The sequence below is a fragment of the Sorex araneus genome, chromosome 3 (genome assembly GCF_027595985.1).
Source record: "Sorex araneus isolate mSorAra2 chromosome 3, mSorAra2.pri, whole genome shotgun sequence".
NCBI classification, from domain to species: Eukaryota; Metazoa; Chordata; class Mammalia; order Eulipotyphla; family Soricidae; genus Sorex; species Sorex araneus.
In genome coordinates this window covers 204,243,299-204,264,115 of record NC_073304.1, presented here as the reverse complement: position 1 = coordinate 204,264,115, position 20,817 = coordinate 204,243,299, and the positions used below count along the sequence as shown (strand labels likewise).

At 38.7% G+C, this 20,817-nt stretch overlaps 2 protein-coding genes across 3 annotated transcripts in view; both read left to right on the top strand.

Annotated features, from left to right (window-relative positions):
* INTS2 (integrator complex subunit 2) overlaps positions 1–9,993 on the top strand; it is a 57,796-nt gene extending 47,803 nt beyond the window's left edge. For both annotated transcript variants that reach the window (XM_055132932.1, XM_055132931.1), the window contains exons 20-25: positions 2,242–2,440; positions 4,705–4,956; positions 5,725–5,832; positions 6,169–6,274; positions 7,436–7,612; positions 8,050–9,993. In XM_055132932.1, coding sequence (XP_054988907.1) covers positions 2,242–2,440; positions 4,705–4,956; positions 5,725–5,832; positions 6,169–6,274; positions 7,436–7,612; positions 8,050–8,219 — 1,012 coding nt within the window. In that variant the 3' untranslated portion in view covers positions 8,220–9,993. The remainder of the gene's footprint in view (positions 1–2,241; positions 2,441–4,704; positions 4,957–5,724; positions 5,833–6,168; positions 6,275–7,435; positions 7,613–8,049) is intronic.
* Positions 9,994–12,431: 2,438 nt separating this feature from the next.
* BRIP1 (BRCA1 interacting helicase 1) overlaps positions 12,432–20,817 on the top strand; it is a 143,327-nt gene continuing 134,941 nt past the window's right edge. Inside the window, 4 exon segments of the mRNA XM_055132227.1 lie at positions 12,432–12,475; positions 14,229–14,349; positions 15,749–15,860; positions 17,730–17,900. Of these exon segments, the coding sequence (XP_054988202.1) occupies positions 14,257–14,349; positions 15,749–15,860; positions 17,730–17,900 (376 nt within the window). The 5' untranslated portion in view covers positions 12,432–12,475; positions 14,229–14,256.

Genomic DNA, 20,817 nt, shown 5'->3' with positions numbered 1-20,817 from the left:
ACATTCCTGGCTCTGATGCTAGCATTTTTGATTGGTGGTCACTGTCGGGTTGTGGTACTTGCAAAAACCTCAGTGTTTGCTAAGGGTTGTAATCCTCTAGTTCTTACGGCTCCTCCTCACCCCCCCACCCACCCTTCAGTTGGGTGCTCATGCGCATTATGATAATAGTGCTTTCCTAAGTTTGTTGAAGTGCTCACATGTGCTTGTTAGGGGTTGCACTTTCTAGCCATGGTGCTCACACATTTTTTTACTGTGGCACATATATATACCTGGCAGTGCTGCAATTGAAAATCACTCTCAGCACCAGGGATCCCAGACAGTAAATCTCTCAGGATTGTGCTCAGTGCCTGCGGGACACTGGGAATTTGAACTGGCGATCTGGTGCTTACTATAGAAAATTTCAGTATTTCTGAATAGCCCTTGATGTTATGGACATTTAAGATATTTCCAGTGTTTCCATTATAAACAAAGCTGTATTACCTGCCTATGCACACATGTTGGGTCTCTCAGTAATACAAGTGGCAGTGCTGAGTTTTTCTAAAGACTTGACATTTCAAATTCTAGTGGTTATTAATTTATCTCTTTTTTAGTTTTGTTTTGGGCCACATCCAATAGTGTTCAGCGATAATTACTGGGCCAGTGCTTGATGCACAGGAATGTCTGGAAGCGTTAGGGATTGAACCTAGGCCTCCTGCATGCAAAGCATGCACTTTGGCCTTTTGAGCTATTTTATTTCCCTGATTCTTCCTTGTTTATTTTTTTTACAATGCAGAGCACTAACCACTATATGATCATGGCCTTTTCAGACTGCAGCGATAGCACAGTGGGTAGGATGTTTGCCTTACACACAGTTGACCCGGGTTTGAGTCCTCCGCCCCTCTGGGAGAGCCTGGCAAGCTACCAAGAATATTCTGCCCGCATGGCAGAGCCTGGCAAGCTACCCACAGTGTATTTGATATGCCAAAAACAGTAACAACAAGTCTTACAGTGGAGACGTTACTGGTACCCATTCGAGCAAATTGAACAACGGGACGATAGTGCTATAGTGCTTATTTTTTTACATTGGAATCTTTTCTTTTCTGTCTTTCTTTTTTTTCCTTGCCACACATAGTGGTGCTCAGGGCTTATTCCGGCTCTGCACTCCTGGCAGGCTTGGGTGCCAGAGATCAAATCCAGGTCGGCCCTGTGCAAGGCAGTGCTTTACTTTGACTCTGGCCCTGTCTGTTAAAAAAGTTTGATTTGTTATAATCTTTGAAAAAATGAGTATTCATCTTACAGATTAGTAAGTAACTTTTTGGTCAAGTAGATGAACTACTTTTGGAATGCAGAATTTTTTTGCCAGCCTCTTCTAAAAAATAAACAGAAGTAGGGTCTGGGGATGTGACTTAGTGGGAGCGTACTTGTCTTGCATTTGGAAGGCCTTGTGTTTGATTCTTGGTACTGCTGAAAATAAATAGGAATAGAAAGAATAAATATTCTCTTCTGGTTCCTTTCACTTGGCCAATAATATAGTATCTCTTTTTGAGGATAACTTCTTTGATTGGCTCATATCTAAGAAATTTATTTATTTTTTTTATTTTTTGAGCTGCACCAAGCCATGCTCCTGGAGGTGCTTTAGAGGATCATGTGGAGCTGGATATTGAAACTAGGTTACAGCACACAAAGCATGTGCTCCAGCCTATTGAGCAATTTTCCTTCCTCCTAAGAGATTTATTGGTAATGCTGTTTTCTGCAAAAATGATTATCTTTGTGCTGGGGATATAGTCCAGGGGTAGATGTATGTATGAGATGGTTCAACCTGGCACTAAAACAAAAAAATAGTATATATATATATATATTTTTTTTTTTTTCCGCTTTTTGGTCACATCCGGAGATGCACAGGGGTCACTTCTGACTCTGCACTCAGGAATTACCCCTGGCAGTGCTCAGTATGGGATACTGGGAATCGAACCTGGGTCGGCTGCGTGCAAGGCAAACACCCTACCCGCTGTGCTATCACTCCAGCCCCGGTATTAAGAGGACACATGTTCTACATATATTCTATGTATTTTTTTCATCAGATCAAATATACTATTCATATAATCTTAGTTATAAAGAGGAAGCCATGTAAAACTTATTTTGAGAATGATATATTTCAGTGGAAAAATGTTGCTTTTTTTCAGTTTTCATCACTGTTTAAATTGGTCATATTCTGGCTAGTTTATAAATTTATATTCTTTTTCATCTTCTTTCTGTTTTTAGGTGCCCCCCACTAATGGATATCACTCTACACATGTTGAATGGATATCTTCTTGCATCCAAAGCTTACCTTAGTGCTCATTTGAAGGAAACAGCAGAGCAAGATAGGCCTTCCCAGAATAATACAATAGGTTTAGTTGGACAAACTGATGGCCCAGAAGTTACCAGAGAAGAACTGAAAAATGCATTACTGGCTGCACAGGTAATAAAGTAAAATTTAGTCAAAAAGGGTAAAGGCTTCTCTGTTTATATAATTGATTGAATAGATGGTACATTATGCTTTCTCTGTAGAAAGGTGACATTGTGCATTTTTTGATTATAAAATATATTTCAGTGGTGTTATCTTTGCTCCTGAATATCAGATGGACATTATTATGGAACTTAGATTGATCTTTATGACATAATTTGGCATTTTAAGTATGATTTATTAATTTAACAAAATATAAGCCCTTGGTTTCTTAAAATCCAGTGGTGGAAAATCAGTGAAATTGTGGAGACAAACAGAATAAGAAGTTGTGTGTGTGTGTGTGTGTGTGTGTGTGTGTGTGTGTGTGTGTGTGTGTAAAGAATAAAACATCAGGAATTAATTACAACAAAGGTAGTTGAGGTTTTTTTATTTTGAGCCACACCAGAAGTTCTCAGGGTTTACCTGGCTTTGTGTTCAGAGGTCACTCCATGGGGACTCAGGCGGATCATCTGGGTTGCTGGGATTGAACCTCAGTGTGCACATATAAAACAAGTGCCCTATATACTATACTATGTATCTCTCTGGCCCTAATTTTTTAATTTAGGGAAGTTTTCTAACAATATAGAATTTTACTGACAACATAGTTAATTTTTAATAATGCATATGTGAGATGATTATCTTTGGCAATTTTAAATTGTTGGGAATCGCCTCCCAAGCTGTATTCAGGATGCCCTGGGGTTCCTCCGGTGATTCTTGGCCAACCAGGCCAGCGATTCAATCGATGGCCATAGGATGGAGAGCTCTTCACATCCTGTGATGTTGGGGATTACTCAGGCTAGCCCAGCAGTACCTGGGAGCCTCCAGTACTCCAGGGCAGAACCTGGTAGTGCTCAAAGACCATATGACTCTGGGGATCAGATAGGGGTTGGCACATGCAAAATAATGTGTTTTAACCCTCAAGCTATTTTTCTGATTCACTACTTGAAATTTTATATATATATTTTTTTCTTTTTGGGTTACTCCTGGCTCTGCACTCAGGAATCACCCCTGGCGGTGCTCAGGGGATCATCTGGGATGCTGGAAATCAAACCCGGGTCAGCTGTGTGCAAGGCAAATGCCCTACCCGCTATGCTGTTGCTCCAGCCCCTATTATATATTTTTCAAATATTTATTTTTGGGAGCTAGGGCCACACCTGGCAGTGCTCAAGGACTATTCATGGCTCTGTGCTTAGAAATAACTCCTCAGGACCATATGTGGTACCTGGGATTGAACTGGGATTGACTACATGCAAAGCAAATGCTTTACCTCCTGTGCTATTTCTCCGACCCAAGTTTGAAAACTTGTGAGTTACAGGCTATACATAGCTGTGCCTAGGGCTTACTCAGCTCTCTGCTCAGGATAACTCCTGGCAGGGGCAGGCCTTGGGATGCCAGGGATAGAAACCAGGATAGCTGTGTGCAAGCCAAGTGCTTTTTCAGCTGTACTATCTCTCCAGTCCAATTTCTTTAGATTGTTAAAGGGATTTATGACTTTTAAAAGGTGAGAATCACTACCTTTTTGATTGCTCACTTTGCTCTTGGGACTACCTCTTTATTTTGTTTTTGGGCCACATCTGGTGATGCTCCCGGGTTACTTCTGGCTCTGCACTCAGGAATTACTCCTGGTGGTGCTCAGGGGACCATCTGGGATGCTGGGAATAGAATTTAGGTTTGCCATGTACAAGGCAAGCGGCCTATCCACTCTCTTATGTACTGTACTATCTCTCTAGCACCAGAAGTACCTCTTTTTTTTTTTTAAATGAAGTTATTTGTATCGTTTCTGGTTCTCTGAGAACAGAATAAAAGTTTTTTTTTTTTTTTTGGGGGGGGGAGGCTGGCTATTTTATGGTTGCACCTTTGAGGCACGGGTTACTCCTGGCTTTGCACTCAGGAATTACTCCTAGCGGTGTTTGGGCACCATATGGGATCCTGGGACTCGAACCCGTCGGCTGCGTGCAAGGCAAACACCCTACCCGCTGTACTATCACTCCAGCCCCCAAAATAACAGTTTTTGTTTGTTTTCTATTTTAGACTTTATTTTTGACCACACCTGGAAGTACCCTGGGGTACTCCTGGCTTGATGGGCAGGGGACTGTGCAGTGCCAGGAATTGAACCAGGGTCTTCTACATGCAAAGCATGTGCTCCAGCCCTTTCATCTATCCTTCAGCCCACAAATAGAGTTTTTAAGCAAGCTTCTCGGAAACTTAATACCAATTCACTCTATTTTATTTGCTTGTAGGATAGTGCTGCTGTCCAGATTCTCTTAGAGATTTGTTTACCTACTGAAGAAGAGAAGACAAAGGGTACCAATTCTGATAGCTTGTTAAAGAATGCTCAAAGTGTTATTACTACCAGTACACCAAATAAGGGAATGGAGGAAGGTGAAGACAATTTGCTCTGTAATCTTCGAGAAGTTCAGTGTCTTATCTGTTGCCTCTTGCACCAAATGTACATTGCGGATCCCAACATTGCTAAGCTTGTTCACTTTCAGGTCTGTGTTCTCAAAGAATGATGTTTATAGTTGAACTTTGTATTTTAAAATACTTTTCTTTTTTTAATTAAGATACCCTGATTTACAAAGCTGTTCTTACTATTTCAGGCATAGTATTCCAACACCAATGTCCCCTTCCCTCCATCAGTGAACTTTATGTGTTGTGGGAATTTTGAACACCAACCTATTTATTTATTTGATTTGGTTTTTGGGCCACACCTTGCAGTGTTCAGGGGTGCTGGGGATTGAACCCAAGTCAGCTGTGTGCAAGGCATATACCCTGCTTGCTGTACTATTTATCCAGTTCTGAATACCAACATATTTAATAGGGATCATTTAGAAACTGAAGGTCACACAAAAATAACTAAGGTCGTTTGCAGTATAGAGAAAAAAAAATCAAGATTATTTAAGATTTTATTTTCATTTTTTCCCCTGACTGTGTTCAGAGCTTATTTCTGACGCTGCTCAAGCGCACACCTGGCAGAGCCCAGGGGAATCATTTGACTGCTGGGCATTTAACCCAGGTGTGCTGTGTGCAAGGCAGCCTTACCTGCTATACTGTCTCTGATCTCTTACGATTTTACTTCAGCCTACTCATGTTTTCAAATAATTTATTCTCATGTATCAGAAAGGTGAAAAGCCAGTATAAATGTAGTACCTTCTGAGAAACTTTTACAGAAAGAAGTGCAACCCTCCTTGGTATTGTCATATGTATTTAACATAATTATTTTATTTCTAATTATTTCCCCTCTTTTCTTGTTGAAATAGGGTTATCCATGTGAACTTCTGCCTCTGACTGTCGCAGGTATCCCATCCATGCACATCTGTCTGGATTTCATACCTGAACTTATTGCACAGCCAGAACTTGAAAAGCAGGTAAAGAGTGTTTTTATTTATTTATTTATTTATTTATTTATTGCATCACACCCAGCGATGCTCAGGGGTTACTCATGGCTCCGTACTCAGGAATAACTCCTGGAGGTGATTGGGGGACGGACCATATGGGATGCTGGGAATCGAAACCCGGTCGGTTGTATGCAAGGCAAACGCCCTACCTTTTGTATTGTCACTTTAGCCCCCTAAGAGTGTTTTTAGAGATTTAGGAAATAGTTTATTTCTCTCCAGTTCATGCTAGTTATAGAAGATTTGATAATTTTTAATACTTAAGAGCGATTTTTCAGAAACTTGGTGTATTTCGGTTTTGTATTGCAGATATTTGCTATCCAGTTGCTTTCTCATTTGTGTATCCAGTATGCATTACCAAAATCCCTCAGTGTGGCTCGCTTAGCTGTCAATGTCATGGGAACATTGCTAACAGGTGTGTAATCAACCAACATCAACAAAAATTTCCATCATAAGTTAGCACATAGTATTTTTTTCTGGATTTAGTGACGTTTTCTGTATCACTATGACACAGATGTTCAATTTATACTGTCATTTGAAGTATTCCTTAGAAATATGTCCTGTTACAAATATGATTTGTAAGAGATATAATTAGATAAGCAAATTTTATCTTTCAGTTTGTGAGTGACTATATGTAAATTTCTGGTAAATGAGCACTAGTCCAGGGAGATACTTCAGAGGATTAGAGCATAGTATGTGAATTGCCATGCTTGATCCCTGGTACTACATATCTCCAAGCACTAAGTGGGAGTAACCTCTGAGCACTCCTGGGTGTTACCCCAAACAAAAAATATCTCTAACTAAATTATCAGACAGAAACAAGCTTTTCACGTTTTATAAATGAAAATCAGATCTGGTTTCTGAATGTAATATTATCAGTAGAAAACAAGTTATAATCACGAAACTTAGAACTCCAGAAAAATTATTATATATACAATAAATATAGTCATTGTTTCCTAAGTTCTAAAACATACCTAATATTTAACAATACCTTCAAGTTTATTGAGTATATGATATAAAATAAACTAAAAAATATGAATTATAATTCAGTCTTTCAAAGTCATGGCCTGTTTCTTAGTGTATTCTTTCTCATTGTCCCCAAGATGCCCTATACATTTCTCTTTCCATTATATTCTTTTCATGTTACAATTATTAATTGTCGTGGTAAAGAATTTAAATTACCAGAGTTCAATCCCAATTTCACCACTCATTGCCTATTTTGCTTTGAACAAATTTCTTGTCTTTCTTAGTGTACGTATATAGTTATTGTGATTGTACTTTTGTCATTTGTAAGATTACAAGAATTAAGTGAAGAAATATATGGAGTGCATATACCACAATGCTTGGGCAAAGTAAAATTTATTTGTTGGATGATAGCTGACCACTAGATTGTAGTTCCCTGAAATAGTGGAAACTGACTTTGTCTTAGAAAATTTAGCATCTTTAGCATAGCACATAGTATATTGTAAGTCATGTATGTTGAACTGATATCTCTAAAGGTAAAAATTGTGCTTCATTTCTTTTCAGCATTCTTAATCTACAAAGTTAAAAATTGTATTTCATTTCTTTTCAACAGTCTTAACACAGGCTAAGCGATATGCTTTTTTCATGCCAACTCTACCAAGTTTAGTTTCTTTTTGTCGAGCATTCCCTCCACTATATGAGGATATTATGTCTTTGCTGATCCAAATAGGGCAAGTCTGTGCATCTGATGTTGCCACTCAGACAAGAGACATTGATCCAATTATTACACGTAAGTAGTAATTTTTGGGTTTGTTTTGTTTTGGAGTCATACCCAGCGTTGCTCAGGGGTTACTCCTGATTCCATATTTAGGGATCACTCCTGGCAGGCTTGGGGTACCATATGGGTACAAGGGATAAAACCCAGATTGGCCACATGCAAGGCAAGCACATTACACATTTTATGAACACTCTTGTCCCAATGTATTTTTAACAGTTATTTTATTTTTGGTTTTGGGGCCACTACTGACAGTGCTCAGGTGCTCAGGAATACTCCTGGTGAGCTTAGGGAACCATATGACTCCAGGGATCATTCCTGGATTGGCTGTATGCAAGGCAAATGCCCTACCCACTGTACTATCACTCTGGCACCTTAACAGATATTTTAATATCTCAAAAAGTCCAAAATCTTTCAGATTTATTACCTGATTTTTTTTCCTTTTGTTTTAGGTCTTCAACAAATGAAGGAGAAACCAAGTGGATGGCCTGGAATCTGTAAAGATCTATCTTATAAAAATGGATCCAGAGACACTGGAAGCATGGATCCTGATGTACAGCTTTGTCATTGTATTGAAAGCACAATAATTGAAATAATAAACATGAGTGTTAGTGGAATTTAAACAAAAAAAAACCTTTTGAAAAAAATGAAACTGTTTACTAAGAATACCCAACATAAACCTGCATCTTACAAGAACTTTAAACTGAATGGGAACAATAGCATCTTGGAATCACTAAAATGATTCAGTTTAACATAAATACAGTTTAGAACTCTCTTGAATTATGCTTGTAATTGATTGGCAGTTCTTTGGATCTCTTGTGCTAGAGTGTTTAGATTGCAGCAGCTGAATTTTTCTTTTTCTGGTTGGGAGAATATGTAAAAAACTGATTCTTGGGGAGTTAATTTGGTTTTGAAATTAGGTAAAGAAAAACTACCATGCCTTTACCTTCATTTTTAAATGTCACAGCTTGTAACGGTGTGACAATGATGCAGTGATTAGACGGAGATAAGGAAGGGGTGGGAGAATTCAGGAAAAACAAGGAGATAAGCAAATAGAAATCTACAAAATTTGCCAGGCAAGTAATAGTAATGTGATGGAATTCCAGTTCTCAATAAACAGTATTGAGAAGACTTAAAAAAGGCAAATACCTTTTTTGTAAATGATTTCCATGGAATTACAGGTAGGGGTTTTACTTTTTACACATTTGCTTCAATTTTTACTAGTATATGAAGCCATATCTTTAAAGAGATACTTGAATAATTTGGAATTTTAAAATACTGGTTTAAAAGTGTTTACAGAAACATCTTTGTGCAGAAGAGAACCTGAAAAGAGGTCTCATTTAGTTTTTTTTAAATTTATTTTTTTAATGCTTTATTTATCTAATGAGCAGATACTAATACATTAGTATCTAATTAAAGTTTGAGCAGTAAACCCACTGGTTAAAGAGCTCTTGGTCTATCATCAGGATTATGATTCACATCATAATTTTAAAAGATATTTGAATAAGACTATATATAGTGTTTGGACCTCAGGAAAGAGTCAAATGCAGGAATATTGCTGAAGGGTTTTCAGTTCTCTGTTAATTTTTATTTGCACACAAGTAATCAATAAACCTCATTTTCTCCCCATAAGTACCCAATCCAGATACTTCTATCTGCTTTCTGAGTTATACTGAAATCACACATTTTTCCTCACAGTTGTCATTTGAAGCTAATGATGTGTGATTTTTAAAAAAATGAGATTTAATTCCGTCATTTTCACTAGTAAATAGTCATATCTCATTTTCTTCCTTTTAAAAATTGGATTACTACTGGCCCTACCTCATAAGGGTGTTATATAAAAACCAATTTGTAGATGTTTCAAATCATGAAGTGTCACAGAATCATAGAATATTTATAACTTTTATTAGATGCTTAATGTTCAATTAAGTAATTTTGATTGAAAAGCAAAAACATACTCTTAAAAACCCGTTAGAATTTTCATATTTTTTTAAAAGGGAGATTTGTAGTCTTTTAAAATGAGATTTAACTGCTCCTGTTTGTTTTTTGTTTTGTTGTGTTTGTTTTCTTAAATTGAGGCTTTGAAATATTTTGAGTAGGCAACCTCAAGGAACTCAGAAAGGGTTGAAATATGTTTTCCACCTAAATGCAGTACACATTCCTGGATCATTTTTTAAAGACTGGTCAAAACCTGCTGTGTTAAAATAATAACGTGCTGTTTTCATCAGATTTGTTGGTGTAAATAAAACATGTAAATATATTAGTAAATGTTAATATTCATGTATTTCTAAGTTAAGGTTATAAAATCTATCACAATGTGATTTTTTTATTCAAGTGAAAACAGATGTGTGCAGCTATTTTGAATATTGGATTATAAACATTCATATGCTTTATCAAATGAACTTGTAGTATTTTGTGTTTAATTCCACTATTACTAATCTGAAAGGAACAACAGTTTAGGGCATTGGAACTTAAGAGCCCATGTGTATACTTTTCTTTTAGGGCAAATACATCACATGACAAAACAAGATTGAGTCCTTTGAGGGCTTCCGGAATTGAGGAGAGGAAATCAAAATGGTTATCCTGGAATAGATACTTGAGAACATCGGATATTGGGCTGGAGCTATATAGTACAGCTGGCAGGATATTTGCCCCGCATGAGGCCAACTGGGGTTGGATCCCTGGCATTCCATACGCTACTTTGAGCACTGCCAGGAGTAATCCCTGAGCATCACTGAGTTTGACCCCAAAAGCCAAAACAAACCCAAAAGCCCAATGGATATTTTAAAAAAATACTGTAAAAGCAGAATAGTATTTTTAAGGATTTTTTTTATATAAATTACTTACTCCCTTCATCTTTGCATATTTTGAATCAGATTTTTAATTTTTTGGGGGGGGAGCCACACCCTGCAGTACTCAGGGCTTACTCCTGGCTTTGACCTCAACAATTACTTCTGGCGATGCTCAAGGGACCATACGGGATGGTATTCCCTACCTGCTGTACTATATGGCTCTGGATACTGAGTCATATTTTCCCATTTAACTTTGTGGGGATTTTATTTTGGGTGGGCCGTGGGAGGTTGGGTGCACCAGCAGTGCTCAGAGCTTACTCATGTTTCTGTGCTCAGGTGGTCACTCTGGGTGGGATTGGGGAAGGGGTGATGACCATATGGGACACTGGGCATTAAACCGGAGCCTTTGGGAGGTAACTGGTGTTTGGCTCCTCTATGTGGGTTTTTTCTTGCAAGTTGTTTAGATTTAAATATTGTCAGTTATAAGGGATTTATTTCATTATCTTATTACTAGACTGGAAAGTACAATTTTTTTTTTTTTTACTGTAATCAATTTGTTTTTGTTATGGGGGTGGGTGTTGGGCCACACCCAGTGGTGTCAGAAGTTCTAGGCCTTGAGCTCAGGTTGTGTTCTGAAGGGACCATATGCGGTGTTGGGTCCAACCAGGGTCCTACAGAGGGAGGTAAGAGTTAATTCCTGCACTCTCTCTTTGACTCCTATAGTCTATTTTCAGCTGAGCTATCATTATATCATTATTTCGGTTTTTTTTTTTATTTCATTTTTTTTTTTTTTTTTGCTTTTTGGGTCGCACCTGGCGTTGCACAAGGGTTACTCCTGGCTGTGCACTCAGGAACCACCCCTGGCGGTTCTCAGGGGACCATAAGGGATGCTGGGATTCAAACCCAGGTCAACCGCGTGCAAGGCAAACGCCCTACCCGCTATGCTATCGCTCCAGCCCCTCATTTCATTCTTAAAACCTTTTTGTTCCTTTTCTTTTTTGGTGTTTGGGCTACTCCCAGCTTTGCTCAGTCATCTCTCCTGGTGGGGCACAGAGGACCTATGTGGTGCAGGGCCAAAGCAAGTGCCCTTGTAATACCTTTTGTAATACCTTTTGTAATATCTTTTGTAATACCTCTCCCGTCCCACCTTTCCCTTTCTTTTTAGGTAATTTCCTGAATTTGAGATGACCAAATTAAAGGGAGTAATTAATTTTATAACTTGTTTTGCCATTTTGGGAAGATTGCAACTGAAAGTTGAATCTACTTTTCTTCTGCTGTTCCCTTAACTCGAATTTGACTCACTCAGCTTTGGTTTCGTAGGGCTCAAGAGTGTTTGAGCCTAGTTCGGCTCTATAGAATGTCTTGAAAAACAATCCTCTTCCTCATTTTCCCTCTTCCTCTCCCTCTCCTCCCCCTCCTCTTCCTCCTCCACAACAAGCCTTTGTGGAGGTAGAAATTGGGGTAGAGGCCTCGCAAGCATTTTGAGGGTTGATTTGGTATTTGGGAAGATTTGCCTATTTTAAGGTACCGTTAGCAAGTTGACTCAAAAGTTCGGGAATTCTCTCCTCAATCTTTCTGATCCTCCGGCTTCTGTAAGGTCGGAAATTTAAACTGAGAGACACAATTTAAAAGCTCAGAAAGAATGCTGAGAGGTAATTCCTCTCTCCATTGTAAGTTTCAGATTTTTAAAAGAAAACTGATGCACGGATTAACTCAGCGGTTTCAAAATCAAGCAGAGAACCATCATTTCCCGGGATGCAATCCATTAAGTTTCTCTGAGACTTATCTTGTGATATTTACCTTCCGGTGCCGCCAAAGCACCTAGAGTCCGTTCTTACCGCGGAGGCTTCCATTGGGTGTCCGAATCCTCGCGCCCCGAGCCTCGAGCTGAGATTGGCTGATTGGATCTTTGGTCTTAGCAGGTCATTGGTTGTCTGAGCTCGCTCCGCGATTGGGTGTCTGGAGTCGAAGGCGGGAGGCGGGAATTCGTCCGGACGACAGAAAGAGAAGACCAGTTGCGAGCTGGCGAGAAAAGGTAAAGCGGCCGCGAGACCAGGACCTGGCACTACGGGAAGCAGCGGCCCAGGTGCAGAGAGCCGTGTAGCTTTTGTATGCTCGCGATTTTTGCTTTCAGCACTGGTTTCCGTTTCTCCCAGGAAACGGAACCCAGTCAGCATTGCTTTGGTTTTCCTCGGTGCAGGCAAGTTGAGACTGCCAGAAAAATGCCCCCTGCCGACTTCGCCCACGGCCTCGCACCGCACCGTGTGGGCTGCACCTCCCCAGAGTTGGGGAATCTCGGCCCTGAGGGAGAAGGGGCGTGTGAGGAGAAAAGCTGCGGTGCTGGGTCCCTCCCTGCTTCCCCCGGGCCCGGAAGCCAATTGATACCCGGGGCGCGAGGGGCGGCCACGGGGCTCCGGGCGGGTCGTGGCTCCTGCTGATTATCGGTGTGTGTGTGGGAAAAGACATCATTTTAGTCAGGTGGGAGCGGATTGGTATCTCGGGTTTAGTTGAGTAACTAGTTATGGCAGTAGTGTGTGAGTTCAGATTAAGAGCGTACAGGGCACCAAGCCTAGTTCTCAGTGTTTATATTTAAAACCACAAGCATCGGGACAGGAAAGTAAAGGTCAACCAACAGTGATTCTTAGCTATTTTTTGGAGGTTTTGGAACACGGTTATAATAATTATGTGTTTATAATTAATTTGCACTTTAAACCATCTCTCCAGTCTCATCCTTTCAGTCCCGAGATTGATTATTATTTCCTAAGTAATTATGCATAATTGGTCAGTCGACTACTGACCTATGAGTTTTCTCTTCAGGGAAATGCAAACATGCACAGAAACTTCTTGCAGTATCAGGAGAACAAAGTGCCCCAGTTTCATGGACCCGGGCTGAGAGATAGCGATGAAGATTTGGAGATAGAAGTGCATTGCTTCCTGTCAGACAGTGGAGTTTAGGCAACTTGCTTGTGCACATTTGTTTATTTCTTAGCTTTGTGCCTTGCTAACTTTTATGAAGATGTTTCTTGGTAGGTAGATAGCGCCATCCCTCAGCTGAAGAGACAGGTTCTGGGCAGTTACCTGAATTACACAGTGGAATTCAGACTTAAAACTTGACCTTTCTCTAAATTCCCGTTTGTTTTTTTTTTCTTATGTCACTGTATCACTGTCATTCCATTGTTCATCGATTTGCTCGAGTGGATGCCAGTACCATCTTCATTTGTCCTAGCCCTGAGATTTTAGCAGCCTCTCTTTACTCGTCCTTCTTAACGGTGCCCACATTGGAGGCTCTTTCAGGGTCAGGGGAATGAGACCCATCATTGTTACTGTTTTTGGCATATCGAATACACTACGGGGAGCTTGCCAGGCTCTGCTGTTGGTGCAAGATACTCTTGGTAGCTTGCCGGGTTCTCCGAGAGGGAGAACTAAACAATAAGAGGTTGTGCGGCCACATATACATATACATAGACATAGACATATACATGTATCACTGTATCACCATCAATTTGCTCGTACAGGCACCAGTATTGTCTCCATTGTGAGTCTTGTTACTGTTTTTGGCATATCGAATACGCCATGGGTAGCTTGCCAGGCTCTGCCGTGCGGGCAATATATGTATATATTATATATACACTCTTTTTCAATAAGGATTACCAAACGTCTAGTCCATGACAGCCCCGGCATGCGCTTCTTAACCTCTATGCTTTACAATAAAGACCAGGAGATTCTTTTGCTTTCATTTAGGTGTTTATTGATTCCAGCTTTTATTTCTAGACTTGTCCTAGTCATGGAAATCTGGTTTCCTTTCATCAATTCTGTATTGATTTTCATTTCTATTGCAGTTAGGATTCTGAAGTAAAAAAAGAAAGCATGTCTTCAGTGTGGTCTGAATATACAATTGGTGGGGTGAAGATTAATTTTCCTTGTAAAGCATATCCATCACAGCTTGCTATGATGAATTCTGTAAGTATTTTTCAGAAGTTATTTTAAGTTCTTACAAAAGATGCTTATAATTGGGGCTGGAGCGATAGCACATCGGGTAGGGTGTTTGCCTTGCACATTGCCAACCTGGGTTCAATTCCCAGCATGCCATATGGTTCCCTGAGCACTGCCAGGAGTAATTCCTGAGTGCAGAGCCAGGAGTAACCCTGTGCATCACCGGGTGAAAAACAAAAAAGATGCTTATAATTCATAACATACATTGCATCTGTGGCTTCATTTAAAAATGTTTTCTGGGTTCATTGAAGAACATTTAACTGTTGGGAAATTAAAATCGATGACTACTAATAAATTGCATTTATGGTTAAGGAACAAAGGAAAATAGTCTGAAAAATGTTATTTCATGGAACTTCTATTTGCTGAGTCGCTGCTTTTGCTGAGTCGCTGCTTTCTCCAGAGTATTTTGATATAGTTTACCAGCATTTCTTACCATATATTTTAAAGATATTTATTAATATAAAAAATTAGGGGCTGGAGCGATAGTACAGCGGGTAGGGTGTTTGCCTTGCATATGGTCCCCCGAGCACCACCAGGAGTAATTCCTGAGTGCAAAGCCAGGAGTATCCTCTGTGCATTGCCGGGTGTGACCCAAAAAGCAAAAAATAAAATAAAATAAATGCATAAATTTGAGTAAACCATCTTTGTAGCTTTGTTAAGTTCCAATATTTGTCATATTTGCTTTATATTTTATTTACATATAGTATCCTGAGTTTATTTATTTTCCTTGTTATTTTTATACTTTTACTATCTATGTATCTATGTATGTGTCTATAGAGATTCCTTTACTTTTTTTTTTTTTTTTTTGCTTTTTGGGTCACACAAGGTGATGCACAAGGGTTACTCCTGGCTTTGCACTCAGGAATTACTCCTGGTGGTGCTCAGGGGACCAGAGGGGATGCTGAGAATCAATCTGGGTCAGCTGCATGCAAGGCAAACACCTATTGTTCCAGCCCCTACATATTTATTCAACTTTTCACAATTATATCTGTATCTTTCACTGTATCACTGTCATCCTGTTGCTCATCAATTTGCTCTAGCGGACACCAGGAACATCTCCAGTGTGAGACTTGTTATTGTTTTTGGCATATCGAATACGCCATGGGTAGCTCGTAGGCTCTGCCATGTGGGAGGGATACTCTCAGTAGCTTGCTGGACTCTCCTAGAGGAATCGAACCCGGGTGGCTGTGTGCAAGGCAAATGCCCTACCCGCTATGCTATCACTCCAGTCCCAGTTTTTCTGTTATTGCTGTGTTTCTTGAATTGTATAATCTCTCTTCTTTTGGTCATATTTCTTTCTGATGGAGAGAAAGAAACCCTAATGAAGTAAATTGTTAACTGATTTTTTTTCTTTTTGTGGTCTTAGATTGTCAGAGGATTAAACAGTAAACAGCATTGTTTGTTGGAGAGCCCCACAGGAAGTGGTAAAAGCTTAGCTTTACTTTGTTCTGCTTTAGCATGGCAACAGTCTCTTAGTGGTAAGTAGTTAACTGGTACTTCTGTTGCTTATTGGGACCTGAAAAATCTATGTGAAAAGCTATAATAAGATACTTTTTGCCTTTAATGGTTCAACCATAGTATTCTAGTTAATTTTCTCTTTTTTAAAAATTAAAAGATTAATTTCCAAAAGATGTTTCTTTGTTTTTGTGTATGTGTTGGGATGGAAACTAGGACCTCCCAAGGAAAGTTATTTGCTCTATCATTGTGCAATATCTCCTGCTAAGATACTTTTATAATAAGCTATATATCTTCTAAGAAAATTTCTACATAGCAAAATACATTGAACTAATTCTGAAATAATTTTGAACATAATGTCCGTTATTTGATAATTCAGAGAATACATAAGAATCTTGGAATGGTTAATCTTCATTATAAAAATAATTAAGTTGTAATTTATATGAAAAAACTATAAAAGATGGGACTGTCATTTTGTGCTATTATAGTAATCACCTGTGGGTGTAAATCCTTTAATATTTTGCTTATCAGTTTCTTTCTCATAATATTAAAACATGAAATATGTTTGAAAGTGAAAGTAGGGGGCAGAGAGATAGTGGGGAAGATGCTTGCCTGCGTTTGGTTGATTAGGATTCTGTCCCTAGCATTCCCTACAGTCCCTTGAACCCTTCAGAAGTGATCCCTGAGCTCAGGTATAGGCCCTGAGCACTTCCAGTGTGACCCCAAAACAACAACAAAACATTCAAATCAATCTTTTTCACTTGTTTGTTTGGATTACACAAAATCAGAAATTTATTATATTTTTTGTATATTGTTTACCATTGTTTTTACTTTGTTAACCAATGCCTAGAGCTATTGACTGTTATAAAAACATAACAATGAATCTGAACTGTAATATTAGATACATTTTAGTTATATAATTAGATTTTTTTTTTTACTTGAAACTTTTTTCTGATAATTTTGGGGGGTAATGTAGGGGGAGGACCACACCCCACTGTTCTCAGGATTTACTCCTGCCTCTAAGCCACGGGTCACTCCTGGTCTACCACAGGCAAGGCAAAGGAAGGAGAGGGAAAGGGAGAGGAAAAAGAAGTGTGTGTGTATTTTCTTAAAAATTGTGTTTAGGAACCACACCTGATAGTAGTGAGGGGATATCAGTCCCTAACCCAGTGATTTTTGTGGGGAGAGAGAATGTGGCGCTGGGGATGAATCCAGGGCTTCACACATGCAATGCATGTAATCTATCCTTTGAGCCACATCCCTGGCTAGAATATTAACTTACACTATATGTTTTATAAAAGAAAATTCTTGTGCTATTGACAGTATATTAAAAATGTTAAAATAAAACGTAGATACTATATTTTTTGTTTTATTTTGGGACCATACCCAGAGATGCTCAGAGGTTATTCCTGGCAGTACTCTGGGGGACTACATAGGATGCCAGGGGTTGAATCTGAATTGGCTGTGTGCAAGATAAGCACCCTATCCACTGCATTTTCACTCTAGCCCTCCTACATTTTTATTATGTAAATTGATATAACTTCTCTTTGTTTCTGAAATAAATTTTTCACTCCTTATTTGATGCTGCAAATAGAATAGCCACTTGTCCAGAATTGCCAGGACTTTCCCAATTTTAGTACTGAACATCTTATATACTAGGAAATCTCCCAATCCTGGGTATAATGGGGTATTTGCTCACCCTTTGTACAAAGGAAGATTAATTTTTTTAATTAAACATTTTAAGTAGGAGCTAGGGAGATTGTATAGCCAGTAGGCCACTTCCCTTGCATGGAACTGACCTGATTTTAATCCCCATCATCCCTCATAATTCCCCTAGCACTGCCAAAAACACCTCCCCTCAGCCCATATTTAAAAGTTTTTTTTCTCCTCAGAGAAACCAGTGGATGAAGGCTCAAGTAAAAAAGCTGAGGTACCATTGTCATGTTGTTGTACATGCCATTCAAAGAATTTTTTAAACAATGATGTGGATCAAGGAACTTCACATCATTTCAACACCCCTAGTACATCAACATCTGAAAAAAATGACACATCAACTCATCAAGGTAATTTATATTTTGCTTGGATCTATTGCTGTTGCCTTAATTCTTGAACTAATTTTGGTTAATTTGGTTAGCATATAGCATATGTATGGCAAAATCTAACTAACCCTGTTTCTTTTGATAAGTTTGCCTGAGTATTTGAGAACAGTACCCTATATGAGGATCAGGTATGTTTTAAATATGACCCTTAAATAATTATTAATAAAAATATTTTAAAAATTTATTAGGAATAACGTAGTATTATTATTAACTTCAAATGTTTCTTAATCTGTTTGTTTTGCTTTTAGGCAACACCTGATAGTGCTGAGGGCTTACTCCTGGTTCTCTTCTTAGGAATCACTCCTGTTGGGGTTCAGCACCAGGGGATCAAATGTAGGTCAGCAGTGTACAAGACAAGCACTCTGACTGCTATACTATGTCTGAAGCCCCCTTAAGACATTTCTTGACTATATGGGAAAGATTGGCAATTATTTGCTCATCAGAAACCTATGAGACATCTTATATACTTTACTCTTACTTTGTCCTCCATGCAGATCTTTATTTTCATAGATACTTTCCTAGTTCAAATTACCGTCTCCTATTTATTTATTTAGCTTTTGGGTCACATTTGGCGATGCACAGGGCTCTGCACTCAGGAATTACCCCTGGCGGTGCTCAGGGGACCATATGGGATGCTGGGAATGGAACTCGGGTCGGCCGTGTACAAGGCAAACCCCCTCCCCGCTGCGCTATCACTCCAGCCCCTACCATCTCTTATTTAAAACATGCAATAACTTCTTTCTATTTTAATTCTTGTTATTTCATAATAAATAATTGATGAGGGAAAAGGGTTTGCCATGGCTTTAGTTTAGTCTAACCATTGTTTGCTTTCTAAAATCAAGGGTGGAATCCTTTTCCTCTATAGCACATAATTCTGCGGAAGAGGTTCACTACTTGATATGTGAGTTTCAAACCAGAAACAGCAAAAAGTTGCTGGGAGAGGAGTGGTAGGGAAAGAAAAGAGAAATAACTCAGTCTAATCCCTCAGAGAGCTCCCACAGGAACAAACTGCTAAGATTTACCCTCAGAGTACAGCAGAGACAAATGAAGAAGCTATATAGAAACCCAACCAGCTCAATGATGAAGAAAATAGCACAGAAGGCTCTACTAGTACAAACCAGCAAATACCCTGTTATATTAGATAATGACTATAGAGGTTTCAAAATGGATATTTAATGAGTCAAAAAAAAATGACAGTATAGGTGGTATGGCAGTGCAAATGAGAAAACTATAATCAAAAGTGACAGAATTAAAGAGATGGTTGGTCCAGTTAAAAAACTCAGTTGAAGGCCTCCACAGCAGAGTAATAGAGGCTGAGGAAACAAGTTGGTGAGCTCCAAGATGAGATTCAGGAAACCTAGAAAACAATGGAAAGTGACAGAAGGTCAAAAGAAATGAACAGCATACCAGTGAACTATGGAATGAGTTCAAGAGAATCATTATAAGAATCCTTGCAATCCTGAAGAATAAGAAAGTGAATTCAGTGAAAAATTAGAGTCAAATCATAGATAAGAGTTTCTCAGAGTTGAGTGCATGCATCCAGATTGAAGAGATCCAAAGATCAAGTGAAAATATACAAATAGAAAAAGCCCAGGGGCCGGAGCAAAAGGACAGTGGGGAGGGCATTTTCCTTGCATGAGGCTGATTGGGGTTCGATCCCTGGCATTCCATATGGTCCCCTGAGAACTTCCAGGAGTGATTCTAAGTGCGGAGCCGGGAGTAACCCTTGAGCATTGCTAGGTGTTCTCAAAAAAAAAAAAAGAAAAAAAGAAAGAAAAAGAAAAAAAATCTCCAAGACACATTGTAAGCAGACAGAAGCCAAGGATAAAGACATAATTTTAGAAGCAGTAACATCAAAGAAAGAACTTAAATACAAAGGAACTTCAATAAGAATCACAACATGTCTGTCAAATGAGATTCTTTAGGCCAGAGGAGAATGGAGGGATATAGTAAAATAAAAACAAAAAATTAATGAAATAAACAGCTCATCTATTCAGCTAGATATTTCTTTCCAGCTAGATTGTCATTCAGATTTAATGGAATAGCCAAAGTTTCATGGATGAGCAATAGCATTGGAAACTAGTTTTGCAAGAAACATTAAAAGAGCTTTTTAAACAACAACACAAACTTCACAGATACACATAACTTCTACAAAACTATGGTCATACATTCCTTCATCTCAGTTATCTCACTAAATGTCAGTGGTCTGAACTCATTAATTAAGAGACACATTGTCAGGATAGGTCAGAAATCCAAAACCAACTTTCTGCTGCCTGCAAGAGATACATCTGAAAAATCAGGGTAAATGTAGGCTCAGAGTCTAGAATACAGTCTTACAGGCAAATCCCTTTAAAAGGCTGTGGTTGCCATATTTTATCAGACAGTAAAGACTTCAAATTTAAAAAGGCTATAAGGAGCAGGGTATATAATATGAACTTGGTTCTATTTTATTTTTAGTATAAAGAATATTGAAAAGTTTACTAGGAAGGGAACATTGAGACGCAGTAAAGAAAAAGGTTTTATATTAGTAAAATATATTTTCATTTATATATTGAGCATTTTACAGTTATAGGTTTTTAATTACATTGTTTTTATTTATTTCCCCACACTTTAAACAGTATGGTTTATAGTTGTTCATGATGATTTGTTGTAGGCATTAAGTATTCCAACACCAATCTCATCACCACTGTTATCTTCCCTCCATAATTGTCTCCAATTCTCCCAACATGCTCACGCTTGCCTCTGTAGCAGGCCCACAATAATTTATTTTATATTGGTTGTTACCAATAAATTGCTATCAGAATGAACAAAAAGTATTTCCTTAGAAGAAAATTAGTGAAAATTGTATTATACCATGAACACTTTTAAGTCCTTGCCTGAG